Here is a 17,019-nt window from a genome sequence, read left to right on the forward strand (position 1 = left end):
AAGAACTATGAATTCCAAAATACATCTGGCTCCAGGAATTTAGGTTAGGAATTGAAAACCTGAACTAAACTGTGAAGGTAATGATTTTTCACTTATCTGCTAATTTTCAGCCAAGGTCATTGAGCCAAGGGAAATGACAAAACCATGCATGCAGCTTTAAAGGGACAATAGCTACAGTGATCCAACTTGCTTTCCTCTTCAATGCAAGGCAACTTCCTTGCTTACTCTGAGTGTCCACATTCGAACACCATGCTCCTCTGGCCAGAATATTAAATGAGGCTTACCCATCTTACCAACATATTGCTTTATTTCTTGGTGGTAGTAAATTAAGGCTTTCTAGAGTCATACAGCACGCAGTGATTTGAACATTAGAATTAAAATAAACAAACAATGAGCGTTCAATTTAGCAGAGGCAGGAAGGAAGCAATGTTTTAAAACAGATAAATTTCCTAGTGAGAACTTTTGCTTGGTCTCTAAAAAATCTGCTGAGCTGTTTCCCTATGGCAGTAACCTCTGCCATAAATTCACACCCCAAGGAGAAGCAGAATGGATGAAGAGAAGACTGGGGAACAGGAAGAAATTGGGAAAGATAGCATGTGCTGGGTGATCAGTGTGGCAGTCAGCTTCGTTTCCTGTTGGGAAGACAGGTTTAAGTGATGTAGTTGGTGGTGGGGATAAAGGTGTGTATCCTGGGACAGCTCTTCTCTGCTTCGGGGGCTACTTAGGATCTCCCTTCTCATTCCATTAGTATTAAACCAGCTTGGTTGGAAGGCCCTGGTGCCAAGGGACAATCCTTTGTGACTCTCAAGTTCTGAGACTTTAGAGAGGGTGACAAGTCAGAGAGCAGGGGAATGCTACCTTTAACCCTTCCATGGTTTGAAACCTGTGACTATCACTAGATACTATTCCCCAAACGATTCATTCCCTCCCGTGGCACAGAGCCTGGACTGCACTTATTTAAGTTGCTGCTGATGTTCATGGGAGAGCAGGTCATATTTCATACGATGCATGAAGGAAACCTCCTGGACAGATGCCACCTCACTCTATCTCCTCCTTGCCAACAGAAGACAAAGGAACACAGGCAGCCTACAGTGGGAAGGCAGTTATCAAGTGTACACTTACTTGTGTAAGCTTGATCTGAAATAAACTATGTGCTTTGCTTGGAGATGTGGTGGGTCTGGGTTTGGATGGTGGACCCTCTGAGAAAGAAATGGATGAACTGTTTAAACAGTGATGAAGGAGGACTGTGCCCAGAGAATGATTTGGGAAAGGTCATGGGTTTATTAACAAAAGACAACTAAATTTCATGATAATGAGCAATGGAATTTCTTTTGGCATCCTGATTTCACATGAATGAGACTTAGCAAATGGATTTCTAACCACATAGGGCCACTTAAAATTCACATTTTGCAATGATTTTAGTATTCAATTCTGAGGGCCTGGTTGGTGGACCAGCGCCCAAGTCTTACCAACGTGTTTCCTCTTCCGTTTGTCTGGATCTCCCTTCTGAGTGAACAGTATTTGCACACCTGAAAGTCTGCCCTGCATTTGCGCACAGAGAACATGCAGGCAGCCACAGGGGAGGCCCATGAGGTGGCAAGCTGCACAGTTAAGCACTTACGACTTAACCCCACCAGGCCCCATGCAATGAAGTCTGGATGCACAAAGAAATAAATAGATGAGAAAAGTACAAATGTGATCTGAATGACAAAGAACCGAGGCGTCTGCCCCTGTCAGCTGCAGGGCAGATGTGCCTGATGCGTGCCACATGCACACGAAAAGGAGTAGAAAAACCTTTGAGGACATGTGTTCTCTTGGGTCTCGTTTGTTAATTACAAATCATTGAGGCTCTTCCCTCCTATTTGAAAATACGCAGAAAGCAACTTGGTGGTGGTGGGGGGCCCTTTTGTTTTGATTAGGAATCCCCCTGCCTCAATATGATGGTGTGTGTGTGTGTGTGAGGGGCGGGTGGGGGAGGGGGTGATGCCGAAAGCACTTGTGCACAGAAGCCACCTGTTCAGCGGGCAAGGAGGAGATGCCCCACAGACTCACCCACCAAAACAGACAGGGATGGAGCCATACTCGGATTGGGGCAAAGGACATACAGGACACTGCTGTGGCACTTCTGAATCTCCTGAAAGCACACAATGAATCGATACTCTTAGAAGAAGTAGATGCCTTGCGTGTTCTATTCATCAGGTGCTTCTGTCTATGGACATCTCTGTTCCCTCAGTTATAAAACGGGCATGAAGCTTAATCCTCTGCTGCATGGCCTCGGACTGCGTGCTGGCAGCTGAAGCCCAGAGAGGCCCTTAGCGGTGAGCTCCGGGGGTGGGGGCGGGGGGTGAAGAATGTAGGTCTCCTCCCCCACTGCCACTTGCTGCAGGTGATTCTTTGAAAAGGTTTGCAAGCATCTTGCCTAACCCAGGTGCTGCCACAAGAATTTGCGTGGGTGTGGGCTTGCTGGGTGTGGCTCAGGCCAGTCAAGCAGCTTAAAGAGGAGGCAGTCTGGAAAGCATTCTTGGATCTGATGAAGTGTTGTCGCTGTCGGACAGGGAGGGGTGGGGTACAGGGAACAGGGGTGTAGAACCCCAGAGGTGTGGCCAGGGGGAGAGAGAGAGAAAGGCTTGTTTTTAAAGCTCCTGCAATCAGCTTTCAGAGGAACATCTTTTGTGAGAAGAGAAACTGCCTACAAGTGACCTCACCAAGAACACTTTGCTGTGATAGAAACTGGCCTACCACCACCCGCTTCCTCTCCATGACCTCTGAGAAATGAGGAAAATTAAAAGCCCAAATCCTAGGAACCTTCCTGGAAGAAATAGCTGTTGGGGCTGGGTGTGGGAGCTTACATATGCTGCTTTTAAAAAACACTGTGTTCTGTTCATGTTTGTATGACAACAGCGGCGGCAGAAAGCTGTCTCTTCAGAAGAAGGCAGGGTTGGTGTGCTCGATGACACAGCGCTTGCAGTGGCGCTTCACGAACCGCAGCGCCTCCACGGACACCTCGCAGTCCTGGACGTTCAGCATCTGGAGGTCGAAGCAGTTGGCCGCCACGATCTGCAAGCCCTGGCCCGTGATGCTCTCGCAGGACTTGAGGCTGAGCCGCTTGAGATTGAAGCAGTTCAGGGCCAGGCACTCCAGGCCTGTGTCGGAGACCAGAGGGCATTTGCCGATGTCCAGAGACTTGAGTTTGGTGCAGTTCTTGGCGAGGTACTCCAGGCCGTGGTCCGTGATGCCCTCGCAGCCCCTCGCGTTGAGGTAGCGCAGCTTGCTGCAGTACTTGGCCACGTAGCGGATGCCCACGTCGGTGACGCGGCCACAGTGGGCGATGCTGAGGTACCGCAGGCGGGACTCCAGTTTGGCGATCTCCCTCAGGCCGAAGTCGCTGACGAAGCGGCAGTCACTGACGCTCAGCTCCTTGATGGAGGTGCAGTAGATGACCAAGTAGCGGAGGCCCTCGTCGGTGAGGCGGACGCAGCGGCGCAAGTACAGGTGGGTCAGCTGCGTGCAGTGCGCTGCGATGGTGTGTAGACCTTCGTCCTCCAGCACGAAGCAGTCCGTCATGTCCAGGTAGCGGATGGAAATCTGTTTGCCATGCAAGGGGGACAGTTTAATGGAGGCCTCCCGGGTCAAGCTGATGCAGGTCACTTTGGAGCACCCTGCACAAAGAGACAGATCACAGGCTCAGAGAACCTCCGCAAAAAGGGGGTGTGCCTGGGAGCGGGTAAGCATGTGGTGGGGGAGGGGGCGTGGGTCCTCTCCCTCCCCTGAGCCTGGTCCGATGTCACCCCTTCCCCTCTCGGCCTAACAGAGAAGGACAGCAAGAATGGGTTCGCCATGCTCACTTGATTCATTAGCTGATTCACAGACTATAGTTATCAGAAAGACCACAGTTCCAGTTTCAGATCCATCACTAGTTGCCTGACATTGGGCAAATCAATCCTTTTGAGTATTTCCTTTGTCTTAAAATGGAGATGACCATCTTCCCTGCAAGGCTCTGAAGAAGAAATGAGACAATGTGTGCAAATATCCTCCCTGGCCCTGCAAGTTCCTGAAGCTCAGTAAAGGTTAGTTCCTGCCCTGCAATGGTCTGGTTCTCTGGCCCAAAGTGAGATATGAGACAGAAGACTTGGCCATGACCTTGGTTTGGCAGAAAGAGTACTGGCTTGGGAGAAGCACCTGGAGGTCTACTTTTTTATGGCCCCAGGCATGAAGCTTAACTTTTGGAGTCTCAAGACTGTCTGTCCCTTGGGAAATGGGAGTATGGAGCTGGTGTGCCTACATTACAGGGATATAATGACCATGCAGTGAGATAATGGGGTCCCACATACTTTGAAAACTCTATGGGAAATACATGTAGTTATTAGTCAATAAAGGTAACCAGCTGTGGATTCAATTCTTCTCAGGGCTGCCAAGAGATCCTGGAAAACAGAACTCCAATCATGTCACGCTGTTCAAAGCCTTCGGATGGCCCCCTTCTCACTCCAAGTGTAAAGCTCAAGGGCACCTCCAAGGACCTCCACCCCTGTGCTCTCTGACCTCATCTCTTGCCTGACCCCATTGGATTCCCTGCTGGTCCCCAAACACCTCAGGTGCCCTCCTCCTCAGCCTCTGTGTGCTGGGCAGGGCTTCCCACGATTGCCCCACAGGCCAGCCCCCACTCTCTTAGGTCTCTCAGCAAATACCAGTTTATTGGACAATTCTTCCCTAATCACCCTGTATGACCTAGCAGTTCCTGCCTGACTCCCCTTTATTTTCAGCACTCTCTATCCCTTTGTGGCATCCTATATTTACTTGTTCACTTGTGTACTTGCTGTCCTCACTCTGGAATGTAAACTCCTAGAAAAGGGACTCTGGGCTGTTCACTGCTGTAACCTTCACGCCTGGTTCATAGCTGGTGCTCACTAAGTATCTGCTGAATGAATGAATGAATGAATGGATGATTCATAGAGTGGACAGAGTCTTCTACAGGAAGATCAGGTAGGATAATTTAAATTCCAACATTTAAATGTCCTCAAAAAGTTGACCATGGCTGATATGTGTCTATGTCGGAAGACAGTTGTCTGTTTTATAGTTAATTATAATGCCTTTTATTTATGTTGAATCATAAAATATTTACAAAGTGCTTTTATTAATTGTTTCCTGATTTTTAAAACAGTACATTTTACAGATAAGGAAATTAATGCTTTAATGCTTAGGTAAGTTGTTTTTTTTGAGATCTACAGGGCACTTTAACATTCTATCCTTTTTCAAGTGATTGGTAGATATCTGTAGATATGTGAGGAACCATTGTTTCTAACCATTCTTCCCCTAGGAATATATGTGTGTATAAATTACATGTATGTACTATATATTATATATAGTTACTACATATTTATATATATGAAGCAATCATTTCATCATATTCCAGCTCACTATATATTACTATCCAAAATGTAAAATATATTTTTATTTTGTAAATATAAATAGTATGCATAGTCAATATATGTTACATAAATAAATGTGTATGTTTATATACTTGATTCCACTACATAGACTGTGTGTGTGTATATATATATATTTTTCATGTTCTCTGTGCTCCTCCCAAACCCTCTGGCAGCTGTAAGGCCAGGTGCCTCACCGCGGGCACCTCTGTGCCTTGGCTGCTTCTGCAATATTCAAGGCTTCTGACGGGGACTTTTGTCTCATCTCTTGGCTGACTGCCCGGGAAACATAAAATTCAGCTCCTGAGAATAATGAGTTTCAAAAGCCATGTGCTACCAAGTCAAAGATTTCAGAAGGAGTAAAAGCATACACCCCACAATGCTCGAGAACAAAGATGAGCGTCGTCAGAGGCCGCCCACGCGGCTCCGGTGGGCTCTCTGGATTTGCGGTTGGTGGTTTGTGCCCCTCAGCGCTAGCTTTGAAATCTTCCTGTTTTGAATTTCATTTTTTAGGTTGACTGTCATCCTGCTTATACTGAATTTATATGTCCACAGTAGTGGCTGGTTGCTCATCTGTGGATGCTTATGAAAGCACTTTGTCTTTCAAGATCATATGACAACCTTTGTTCTTAAAGTTTCCTCTTTTTAAAAAAAATATCTAGCAAAATCTGTTGCACTCCTGGAATTATATTCTGTTTGGTCCAGGGAAACATACGCCTTGTTTTTGAAACTGAATCCCCATTTAATGAAATAATAATTAAGTTCAGTTTTGGTACAGGCCCTTTTTTTGATATGCTTGTATTATTTTAGATCAATAATTTAAAATTTCAGCTCTAGCCTCAATTCTTACAGATTTTCTAAGTTTGGGTTGAAAACAAAGTAAACTGGCCCAAAGCTCAGCGGAGAATATGTGTGCTAGTTCATGCCTTCGTACATTACAAACGTGGAGAGAACCATATAAATCATCCAATTTAACCTTCAGTTTTAAAAGCTGAGGCATCTCAGATTCAGTGAGACTATATTAATTCGTCTTCCAGACTAGGAAAAAGTTTCCCAATCCAATGTTTCAATTATAGGAGGGGAGGTAAGAAATGACTAAGATGTAGCATGCGACTGATGAATTTCATGAGAGATTTACAGGTAGATATGTCAGCATGAAGTGAACTTTTAGACACTGCATAATCAAAAGTCTTAGAAGTGGTGATATCTCTAAGGGGATTCCGGTAAGACAGAAGCAATTTGGATACATACTTAGGAGCCCAGTTGGCAAGGTTAACAGCACATGCAAATTCAAGAGACAAGGAAGCATGGGGGCAGAGGGCTGGTGAGGAGTGTCCATAGGGTGGAAGCAGGATGTTTGAAAGAATTAAATGGAAGCTAAGACAGGAATCTGATCATGGAGACCTGCCCTAACATTCAGGCTAAGAAGTATGGCTATTACTCAACAGGGAATGAACAATATGGGCTGACCAAATCTGTGGGATTTCTTCAATAGTTCAGATTTGGTTCCGCTTTCCCTAAGATGCTCTTCATTACTACTTCCTCTCACTACAGACGTAATATCTCTACCTACTCTGATATAAGATGGCTAAGACAATAAGAGCAACTACTGACGTCCAAACATGTTTAAAACAATGACAATCCAAAAGTGATGACAGTTATGATTTATTAACTGATGATGTAGAGACAAGGCCGAGAGAATCTCTGAGATGCAGAGACGAGGCTGAGAGAATCTCTAAGCTGTCAGAGCATGCATGGCCCCAGGCTGGAAAATTCCACCCGAGCAAAGTGAGCAAGCAGGAAAACCGCAGAAGCTAAGATAGAACCCAGGTCAAGAAAGCCCCTTCATCCCAGCCAATCAAGTACTGCCACCCCTAAGTAAAGTAGGTCACCCAGAAATGAGCAAGAACCACCTGCGCGAGTGCTGCTAACCACCTTATGTAACCCGACCCTATGTAAGGATGCTGAAAACAAGGGTTGGGGTCCTGGTCAAGGCTCCGCTGTGTTGGATGCAACTGGGACCCTAGCTCTAGCTAGCAATAAAATTCCTCTCTGCCTTTGCACTGCTGGTTGTGAACTAGTCTATTCACCCCCAGGACCCAAAACTCCGGGCAGAACAATGACTACATGATTTTCAGCCCAGCATACATGTGAGGAATTAACATGTATTAAACCAACTAATCCTCCCAATGAGCCTATATTTACTGATGAGAAGTTTTAGTTACTTCACTGCACTACAGCTTCCCAGTGCTTGTTTAGCATATCAACCAATGACAACTTTGAACCTTTTGGGGCATCAGGCAGGGGAGGCCTTACTTTGTTGATACCTGGACTGGGGTTTGTGCACTGAGAAGTCTGTTAAGAGGGTTTTCAGGGAGCAGAGGGGAAGAGGAGGGAATGGCGCACAAGCCAGAGACGTTCCCACACATCACTGAATGCACAGAAGTGATATGTTTGGGGAAATGCAAATGGTTCCACAGAGGGGAGCACCGGGTACACAGAGGAAAGGGACAGCAGAACCTTGAAAGGGCAGCTCCTGAAGGGCCATATATGCTCTCCTGATTTGAATTTTTCCTGTAGGTCATGGAGCAACTGGAGATTTTATGCAGAAAAATGAATGGTTAGACCTGTAGTTTGAAAAAATCTCTCTGGAGGTTAGTTGTGTGGAGAGGAGGGTGGGTCGATGGGGATGAAAGGTGTTTAAGGAGAATGGTTAGTGAAGCATGCTCCCAGGTGGACATAGAAGAGGGGCATGGAGTCAGGTACTGGGGAAGGAGAATCACCTGGACAGGATTCTACTGGTCGGATATGAAAGATTAGCTAGAGAAGTGAGGCACACGCCCAGGTCTCCAGTTACAGGCGGCCCTTTTGAAACAACTGCATTTTCAGTAACTACATTTTATACTTGGAAAATTAGTTGGTTTTAACATGTTCCATTGATATCTAAAGATATTATTCATTGTGATGGTTAAATTTCGTGTCACCTTCACCAGATGACAAGGTGCCAAGATACCTAGCTAAACATTTCTAGATGTAATGGTGAGCTTGTTTCTGAATAAGATAAACAGTTGTGTCTGTGGACGCAGTAGAGCAGACGGCCCTCCCTGATGTGGATGGGCATCGTTCGATCCATTGAGGGCCAGAGTAGAACAAAGATGGAGGAACAGAAAATGCTCTCTCCCTGCCTGTCTGTTTGAGCGCATTGGTCTCATTTTGCCTTTGGACTGAGACTTACACCACTGGCAACCCTGGTTCTCAGGCCTTCGGACTCAGACTGAACTGCTGACCAGCTCTCCTGGGACCCCAGCCTGCAGACGGCAGATTGTGGAACTTCTCAGTCTGTGGAACTGTGGAAGCCAATTCCTCTTAATAAATCTCTCTCTTTCTCTCTCTCCCTCCTCCATATATATATATATATATATATACATATATATATATATATATATATATATACACACACACACATATACACACACTCTGTGTTGGTTCTGTTTCTCTGAAGAACCCTGATCAATGTTAATAAAAGGTAGTATGTGATAATGAGAAAACACAACAGCTAGTTATAACTTTCAGTGACTTGGAAAGATAGCATTCAAGGGATGGGAGAGGCAGTCTCTGTCCTCTGGGGGAATTAGTTCTAGACCAGAGATGAATCTTCCAAAGTCAAGTTTACTGCCATTGAGAAGGTGGCCACTCTCAGAGGCCAGCTGTGAAGCCAAGAGAACAATGACTGCACAGATGAACCACCGCAGCCAGCCCTCTGGCTTCTCCCAGCATCAACAGCTTCCCAATTCCCTGAGAACTGGCAGGCACCATTCAGAGGGGTGATACAAATCCATTCTTATGGCTTATTGGGTCTTCCAAGTTCATCTACCTGAACCCACTGCATCTGCCCCAATATTTGGAATTCTGTGCTCTTAACTTGGTGAGTTAGAGATTCTCCATATGTACACAGATTGCATGGAGTCACTGGCAGACATGTGGGGAAGCTACACAAGTATATCAGGACCTACAAATTAGTCAGGTTGATATAGTGGAAGGGCATCAAACCTTACAGAGTGGTAGTCAGAAGGGCCAAGCAGGATCCACTCACTTGGGCTAGAAGCCCAGCAATTCCCATTCCCAAATAGCCAAAGGAGTTTCTGCATTTCTGAATTTCAAAGGGACCCTAAAAGAGAGGGCCCAGTTACTTGCAGCCTGTGTTACAGGTGTACGGTGCATCCCCTTTTACAGTAAAAGGCTGTATCCCCTTTTACAAAGATGGGGATTAAAAAAACGAGTCATTTTCTAATCTGAGAAAAGAATAGAAAAATGAATGTTCCCCAAATAGTCCCACAATGCTCAGAATCTCAGAATGTTTAAGAATCCAATCCTTTTCTTTTTTTTTAAACTGAAGAGGAAACACATCTAGAGAAAGCTGTGAGTTGTCCCAAATCACGAAGTTTTGAAACTAGTTTCTACCACATCCCAATGTTTTCTCTTTCCAGAATCCCTTGGAGGAAGAATGTAAGAAACCTCTTGGTTTCCTGCTTCTTTATGCCAACGGCTGCTCATAACTAACTGAACACTCGGTTGCTATGGTTTTGTCCTGAAGCCAGCTAAAGGAGGGGAGTAATGAGTCGCTTTCCAGCAAGGGAAAGAATCTGCGAAAATAACTGACTGTCATTTGAAATATTTTCAGATGTTGCCTTTTGAAAGAGAGAGAGAGAGCTCGAGAGCTCAGAGAGCTGACTTTTACCTCGGATTTCATTGGAGGATATCATTTACCTCTGATGCATGTAAATCCCAAATTCTGTTTATTCGCCCTTCACCTTGGTTTTTACTTCTTGACCCGGGACCCCCCAGCAGCCCCTGAGGATGTGACTCACGCCACATTTCTTCAACTCCCTGATGCATCTCACACATTTCAGACTCTCAAATGTTCTTCTTTTGACTGGGCAGTGGATAAGATAAAGAAAGGCTGTTAGTACAGCTGGATCCATGTCTGGCGTCAAAGTGTAAGTCTGGGTTTTAATTCTTCCTGCCTGAGAGGTTTTCAAGCAAAGCAGCCATGCTGAGATTTTCTTCAGTTTTAAAAAAGACGAAAGGCTCCACCTGATGGGCTTTGCCCTTGTGCTTTGTAACTGATAATTTTGCTTAAGAAAAGATCAAACTCAATGCAGGGCTGAGGAGAGGGGGTGGAATACAAGGAGACACTTGGCCACGATGGCCTTTCAAATCCAGCATCTGCAAAATGGCAAGCCATCAGGAGCATGGCCCAGAGCACAAAGTCAGCGTAGACGCGGCTCTCAGGCTGTGTGGAACAATACCGGGTTGAGTAAGGGTGGTTTCTAAACTACCTGTGTTTGAGTTAGATATTTGGTTCCTGTTTACCTGTGATTAGATATTTGGCTCCCATTATCTATGGCTGCTCTGCAGTTCCTGTGAGTTATAGGGAGGAAACATGCATTTAGAAGCCACACTAACCTGACCTGCTAGACAAATGTGCCTCTAAAAGTTGCCATTATTTGATGAAAGGGATACCTCTGGCCTCCAGGGTCATGATCGCACAGAGACGGGGGTAAGTCAGCCCTCTCCCTGCCCACCCTCCATCTCTAATGGCTACCAAGAGGAGGACCCGCCCCCCCAGGTGGCAAGGTCCTCTACTGCTTTCTGAGCATGCATTGGGAAGGCCCCACTGATGGGAGGTCAGTTGCCATTTACCTGACACATCTAGGTGCTCCAGGTTGGGGCAGAGGGACACCACGTCAAAGACCGCCTCGTTGGAGATATTGTAACAGCCGGACACTTCCAGTCTCCTCAGCTCCGGGCAGCACTGGGCAATGGTGTAAAGCCCTCGGTCCGTGAGCCGCCTGCAGCCACTGACAGTCACGGTTTCCAGCATGAGACACACGTTGGGCGTGTCCTGGCACAGCCTGCGGGTCAGCACCTTGAGCGCGCGGTCCACGTTGATGGTCTCGCCCGTCAGGCGGATAGTCCTCCAGAGCCGTGGGTCCCAGGCCAGGTTGTACCAGCGGCGGCACACGCGGGCGCAGCGGCACAGCTGGTTGGTGGGCAGGAAGGAGAAGATCTGGACCATGGAGTGGTCCGGGAGGCGCTCGATGCTGGCCTGGTCTTTCTGCGGCCTGGAGGCGAGCCGGATGAGCGGGTGCGTGAGGCGGGTGGGTGGCGGCGAGTGGACCATGGCCACCGTCTCCCCGGTGACGGAGGACGACGAGGTGGACGAGCCCCTTCCATTCTGAAATCCGGGCAGGTTCGGGGGACATATAAGGGCTGGGCTGGGCGTGCTCAGTGTGCGCATACTCAGGTCGGAGTCTGGCAAAGGACAGAGAGCAAAGGGTTAAGGATGCCCGTAGCAGGGCCCCTGGAGGGAGGCGGCCGTCCTGGGCAGACCCCTGCTGAATCCATTGCCAACACCGGAAGCAGAAGCATGTGCGGGCTCCCTGGGTCCAGGAAAGGGCTAATGCTCCATCATCCACCCCAGGGGTGGGTGCACTTCCGTAAAGGGCCAGATGGTAAATACTGGTGGTGTTGCGAGCCATATGGGCTCCATCTCTGCTGCAATCATTCAATCCTGCAGCGTAGTGCAAAAGCCGCGCTGAGCAATATGGAAATGAAAAGGCGTGGCTGTTTAAATAAAACTTGTTTTATAAAAACAGATCAGCTGGATTGGGCCTTAAGGCCAAAGCTGCTGAACTCTGATCTACCTTAAGGGGTGATTAGCAGCTAAAGGTCACAACTCCAAAGCTTCATTATTTCTATTCTGGGAAGAAACCTCATGTATCATGAACACAAACTGACTTAATTTTCTAATTATATTTTTGTTAGGCAGAGGAGTATGTTTCATTTACAAATGAGGGGAATGAGTTTCCGAGGAGAGGAGAGGCAGGCTGGCCAGTGGGTGTGGAGAACATTCGTGGTCTTTGCCCTCACCTGCCCCCTTGAATCCAGTCTCCCATCTTTTGTTAGTACCCCAAACTCTGGGGCCTGGGGAACCACCCCACTTCCTCTGTTAGACCAGGCACTTCAGGTGGTATTGCCAGGCCTTGAGTATCTGTGGCGACACTTATTTTTCCTTCTGATTAACAATTCCTCCCTTTGCAGTTGAATAATAGAAACCGAAAGATCTCTTGATGAGGATACCAAAACCTTGATGAGGTTTTTAAATTTAGGAAGGATTAAGAGTTTTTTCAACTACCATTTCCTATATATGAAAGATTTATATATATATATATATATATATATATATATATGAACGAATTCACTTGTCTATAAGTATATTTATATATATTTTACATATATAGATGGATAGATTTGTTTAGGAAGACATTTACTCTCCCTCTACATGTTTATATATTTTATATACACAGACACATATGTATATATTATATATGTGATACATATATTTTAAAAATACACAATATACATAACAAAATATTTGTATAGAAAGCGAGAAAGAAAATTCATCTCCAAAATACAAATTTCTTCATATGTGAAGTGAGTTGGAAGACAGTTTCTAAGTAATTTCCAGCTCTATTTATAGCTATAAAGACTATGAGGCTAAACATTCTATCCTTGTGTGCTTTTCCACATTTCAGACCTTTGGAATTTTGAAGCATCCATCTTTTCCAAGAAATTCCAGCAGTAACACAGGACACAAGAACTTCTGACAACAAACATTACCCCTGAGTGGCTATTTAGAGTTTTTTTTACTGCTGTAACACTTTCTTTTAGGGAGAGTTATATTTGTTTTATTTTCAAAAATATATATGTTTTTGGGAGGATATTTCCACTGTCCTACTCATCTTGGCTCCGCCCCTGTAACACTTTCTTTTAATTCTTTGTAATATAACATTGAAAATATTCTACACTTGTCCTTGACTTTGCTCACTGAGCAGCTTTGAATTATTGCTGCCTCCACGTCCCCACCTTGTCTGTCCTTTGAAATATACTTTTTGTCACTGAGTGCAAATGCCACCCCTCTGAGATTTTTAAGTGTCTTCAAGGTATAATTAATTCCTTCCCTTTTGAAATCTCTATGTTGTACAGGCATTTGTCAGTTTATCTTTCCCTCATGTACTTGATTGTATTATTTTTCTCAGTTTTTCCTATCTCCCCATATTCCATACCTTTGTCAGGTGACTTTGCAGTTCCTCCTAGGCAGGTGTCATTCCTCGGTCTAGTTAATGTTGGCCGTGGCCAGGTGGCTTGCTTTGGCATGTCAGGTGCTGTGATGTTCCCAAAGCCATTTGTGTGGTTGGGCTTGCCTGCTTGAGTTTCTACCGTCACCATGAAAAGAACACGCCAGGCTAGTCCACTGATATTAGGATGAGGAGAAGCCCATAATACAGACAGAACTGACCCCAACCTATGGCTTAGAGACAAGCTCAACCGAGCCTGGCTGGGGTCAACCCATGCCTAGCTGAACCACAGATGTGTGAGCAAGACCACTGTGTTTGGGAGTGATTTGCTACATAGCAATACTGTGGCAACAGTTGGTGGATATGCCTTCTATTCCACTAAAAAGTCCTTTGAGACAAAGATTAAATCATTTTATTTGTGTCCTGGCATCACCTGAGATGGTTTATGGTACACAGTAGGTGCACATAAATGTCTTGCACTGAATGGAAATATTTACATGTTTAAAAAATAATAATTTCCAGCTTGGCATGCACTTTTCTATCCCAGGTGGCATACACACTGCCTTTTAAATCATTCATAAGAAAAGAAATATGTACTTCTCTCCTTTGTAATCAGCTAAAAATCTTTGAGGTACATCTTACATGCAAGCCAGTTAGGGATTTCAAAATGGTCATGGCCCTAACCTTCATCACCACCTGAACTCCGAGAACTGCCTCTGAGGGAGGTGAAGAACTTAGGCCAGGAGGGAAGGACAGACAGTCTTAGGCTTTCATCTCTGACATTTTAGCAGCTGTGAGGGCTCTGAAACCTCTCTCCTGCCTGCCTTCGTTCTATTAATCATGAAAGAGAAGCCTTACCAGTGTTAGGAGACCTGCCCAGCCTGAGTTAGGCACCTGGGGGATGAAGCATGCTTGCATAGGGGTGGAGGTGTGTTCCTAAAGCTGGCATCTATAAGCAGTTCACTTTTCTGCAGTCTTTCATATAACCAGCACTGAAGGGTGTGAGGGGGGCACACCCAGATGCCTAGCACCGATTTAGTGACGTTCTCAGTTTTTTTTCTTTCCTTTGCCAATAATCACACTCAGAGATGGCAGCCTCGCACACTGAGAGACATTCCACTCTGGGGAGGATTCTGGAACCCAGGCCCCGCTCTCCTTCCTCCCCTATCTAGGACCGGGCAGCAGATCCCCAGCAGTAATCACAACTGCTCTGCACTGCTCGCCCTTGTGGGGAGACAGGCTGGGGGTTCTGGTTTTCGCTAGGATTGCCGGATGTCTCTCTAGCCAGAGCATGCACCAGGATGCTCTGGCTCCTTCCCACTAATTCTAAAGCCAATCAAGAATGCTCAGACAGTGTTTAAAAGGACACAATTTGTCATCACTGAATAAATAGCACCTGATAATTTGAAAAATAATAAAGAGTGATCAGCAATGCTTTCCTCTGAATGTTAGTATCCTTCTCAAATTCATATGTGGAAATCCTAACCCCCAAGGTGATGGTGTGAGGAGATGGGGCCTTCGGGATGTGATGAGGTCATGGGGGTGGAGCCCCTCCCAATGGGATTAGTGCCCTCCTAAGAGACCCCATAGGTAGCTCCTCCTTGGGCTAAGTGAGGTTAAACAGTGTGAAATGGCTGTCTATGAGGGAGTGGGCCCCCTGCAGACACTGACTTTGCCAGCACCTTGATCTTAGACTTCCCAGCCTCCAGAACTGTAAGAAAGAAATTTCTGTTGTTTATAAGTCACCTGGTCTGTGGTATTTTGCTGCAGCAGCCCAAATGGACTAAGAGAAGTGACAGCTGGAGACAGGCATACCTACAAGTGTTCATAAAATATTTCTTCTTGTTATTTCCCCCTGCCACAAATATATATTGGGGAGAATATAAATAATACTTATGTATTTATATATAAATGTATTTCCCCCAAACGCACACACACGCACATACATATTTAATCTGGAAATAAATTTTATCATGGATAAATACTCACAGATTGCCATACAATCTGTCTTACCCTTTGATAGGAGGAGCCATTTACTGCCACTTAGATATATCTTTATAACAACAGAAGTTTTTCATATTGAACTACTGAAAGTCCTAGAATATAAATGTCAACATACCAGGAAAATAAAGCATGGCTTTGAATTAAAAATCAAGCACCATTTCCAGCTACCAAGTAGTATATTTCATTCACACAAGGGACTGCAGGGAGACCTAATGCACTCCTTGTACACAGCTCTTTCTCCTCTGTCCCTTTCAAAGGACTGGCAGCTAAATGGACATGGGCAGTACCTGACAATTTTTCTGATAGAGCTTAGAAACAAGGACACTGGTGCCCTGGTATGATACACACACAGAAAGGAAAGGAACAAAGACAGATATTAAGATGATGAAGTTAGAAGAATGCTGGAAGCCTTCTTTGGGACTTACAATATTGCAATACAAATAGAAGCAGAAAGAAAGCTGACTTTATTTGAACTTACAATATAGCTTTAGAATATTTTGCAGGCATGAATGTATTTTCATATCTTAGTATGTATTCCAAGTGAAATTTCTACCTATCTGGTGTCTTGGGGGCAAAATTAGCCTAGTTATCTTAGCAGTAAGTTTATACACATTGGGCTATAACAGTTTAAAAATGACTCTAAGAGAATATTATTACTAACTTCAATACACTGTACACTTACAAATACATTTATATAAAAATGAGCATTATACTTCATCTTCCCTTCCCTTCCCCCGGGGCAAATGGTGAGATGCATGGCTCTCATAGGGAAGAACTCTACCCTACCAGGCATTATTTTGAACAGGGAAAATAGGACTTGCAAAAAAGTGTGAAGTGAAATCTACATTTCCAAAGATTCTATCAAGAATCAAATTCATGGATGCCAGCGTCAGGTGTCCTTAAATTCTGAGAAGTCCTTTTGATAACTGGAAATAGGGGTCATGCTGAAAAGGCAGAAGAGCTTGTTTAAAAGCCTTCCTTTCCTGCTGCTTCAGTGGCAGGAAACACCCACAGAGAATTCTCAACAAGAAGCATTGCCAAGCGGTGTGTGCAACAAGCTCTTGATCATGTATTTGAAGATAAGATGCCCCATGAAATATCAGGAAAAAGAATGCCAAACTCTTAGGAGACAAATACATCTTCATAACATATGAAAAATTCCCAGAACATAAAAGGCAGATGGCTTTTTAGAAATTTACCAAGACTTCTGTTTTCCCTGCAGACATTCTTTGGGCAAACTGTTTAAAGAATAGGTACATAAATTGACAATAGAATCTCTTAAAGGTGCACTCAATGAATTCTTTTCAGGTAGGACAGACAGGTGAATGGAGGGATGGACAGACAGCCAAAGCTATAAGGGAAATTTTATTAAATCTGAAAAAAGGACATGTCTGGTTAATTTTGATTATAAACATTATTGGAAAAGAGATTGTTGATTATGCGTATGTAAG

The 17,019-nt window shown here is 45.0% G+C and overlaps 1 protein-coding gene across 3 annotated transcripts in view; it reads right to left on the reverse strand.

The window, feature by feature from the left end:
* Positions 1–289: 289 nt before the first annotated feature.
* The window catches only part of FBXL7 (F-box and leucine rich repeat protein 7), a 408,357-nt gene continuing 391,627 nt past the window's right edge, over positions 290–17,019 (reverse strand). For all 3 annotated transcript variants that reach the window (XM_036896683.2, XM_036896682.2, XM_057496201.1), the window contains 2 exons: positions 11,127–11,738; positions 290–3,659 (listed from right to left, as the gene is read on the reverse strand). In XM_036896683.2, the coding sequence (XP_036752578.1) occupies positions 2,923–3,659; positions 11,127–11,738 (1,349 nt within the window). In that variant the 3' untranslated portion in view covers positions 290–2,922. The remainder of the gene's footprint in view (positions 3,660–11,126; positions 11,739–17,019) is intronic.

The sequence above is a fragment of the Manis pentadactyla genome, chromosome 2 (genome assembly GCF_030020395.1).
Source record: "Manis pentadactyla isolate mManPen7 chromosome 2, mManPen7.hap1, whole genome shotgun sequence".
NCBI lineage: Eukaryota > Metazoa > Chordata > Mammalia > Pholidota > Manidae > Manis > Manis pentadactyla.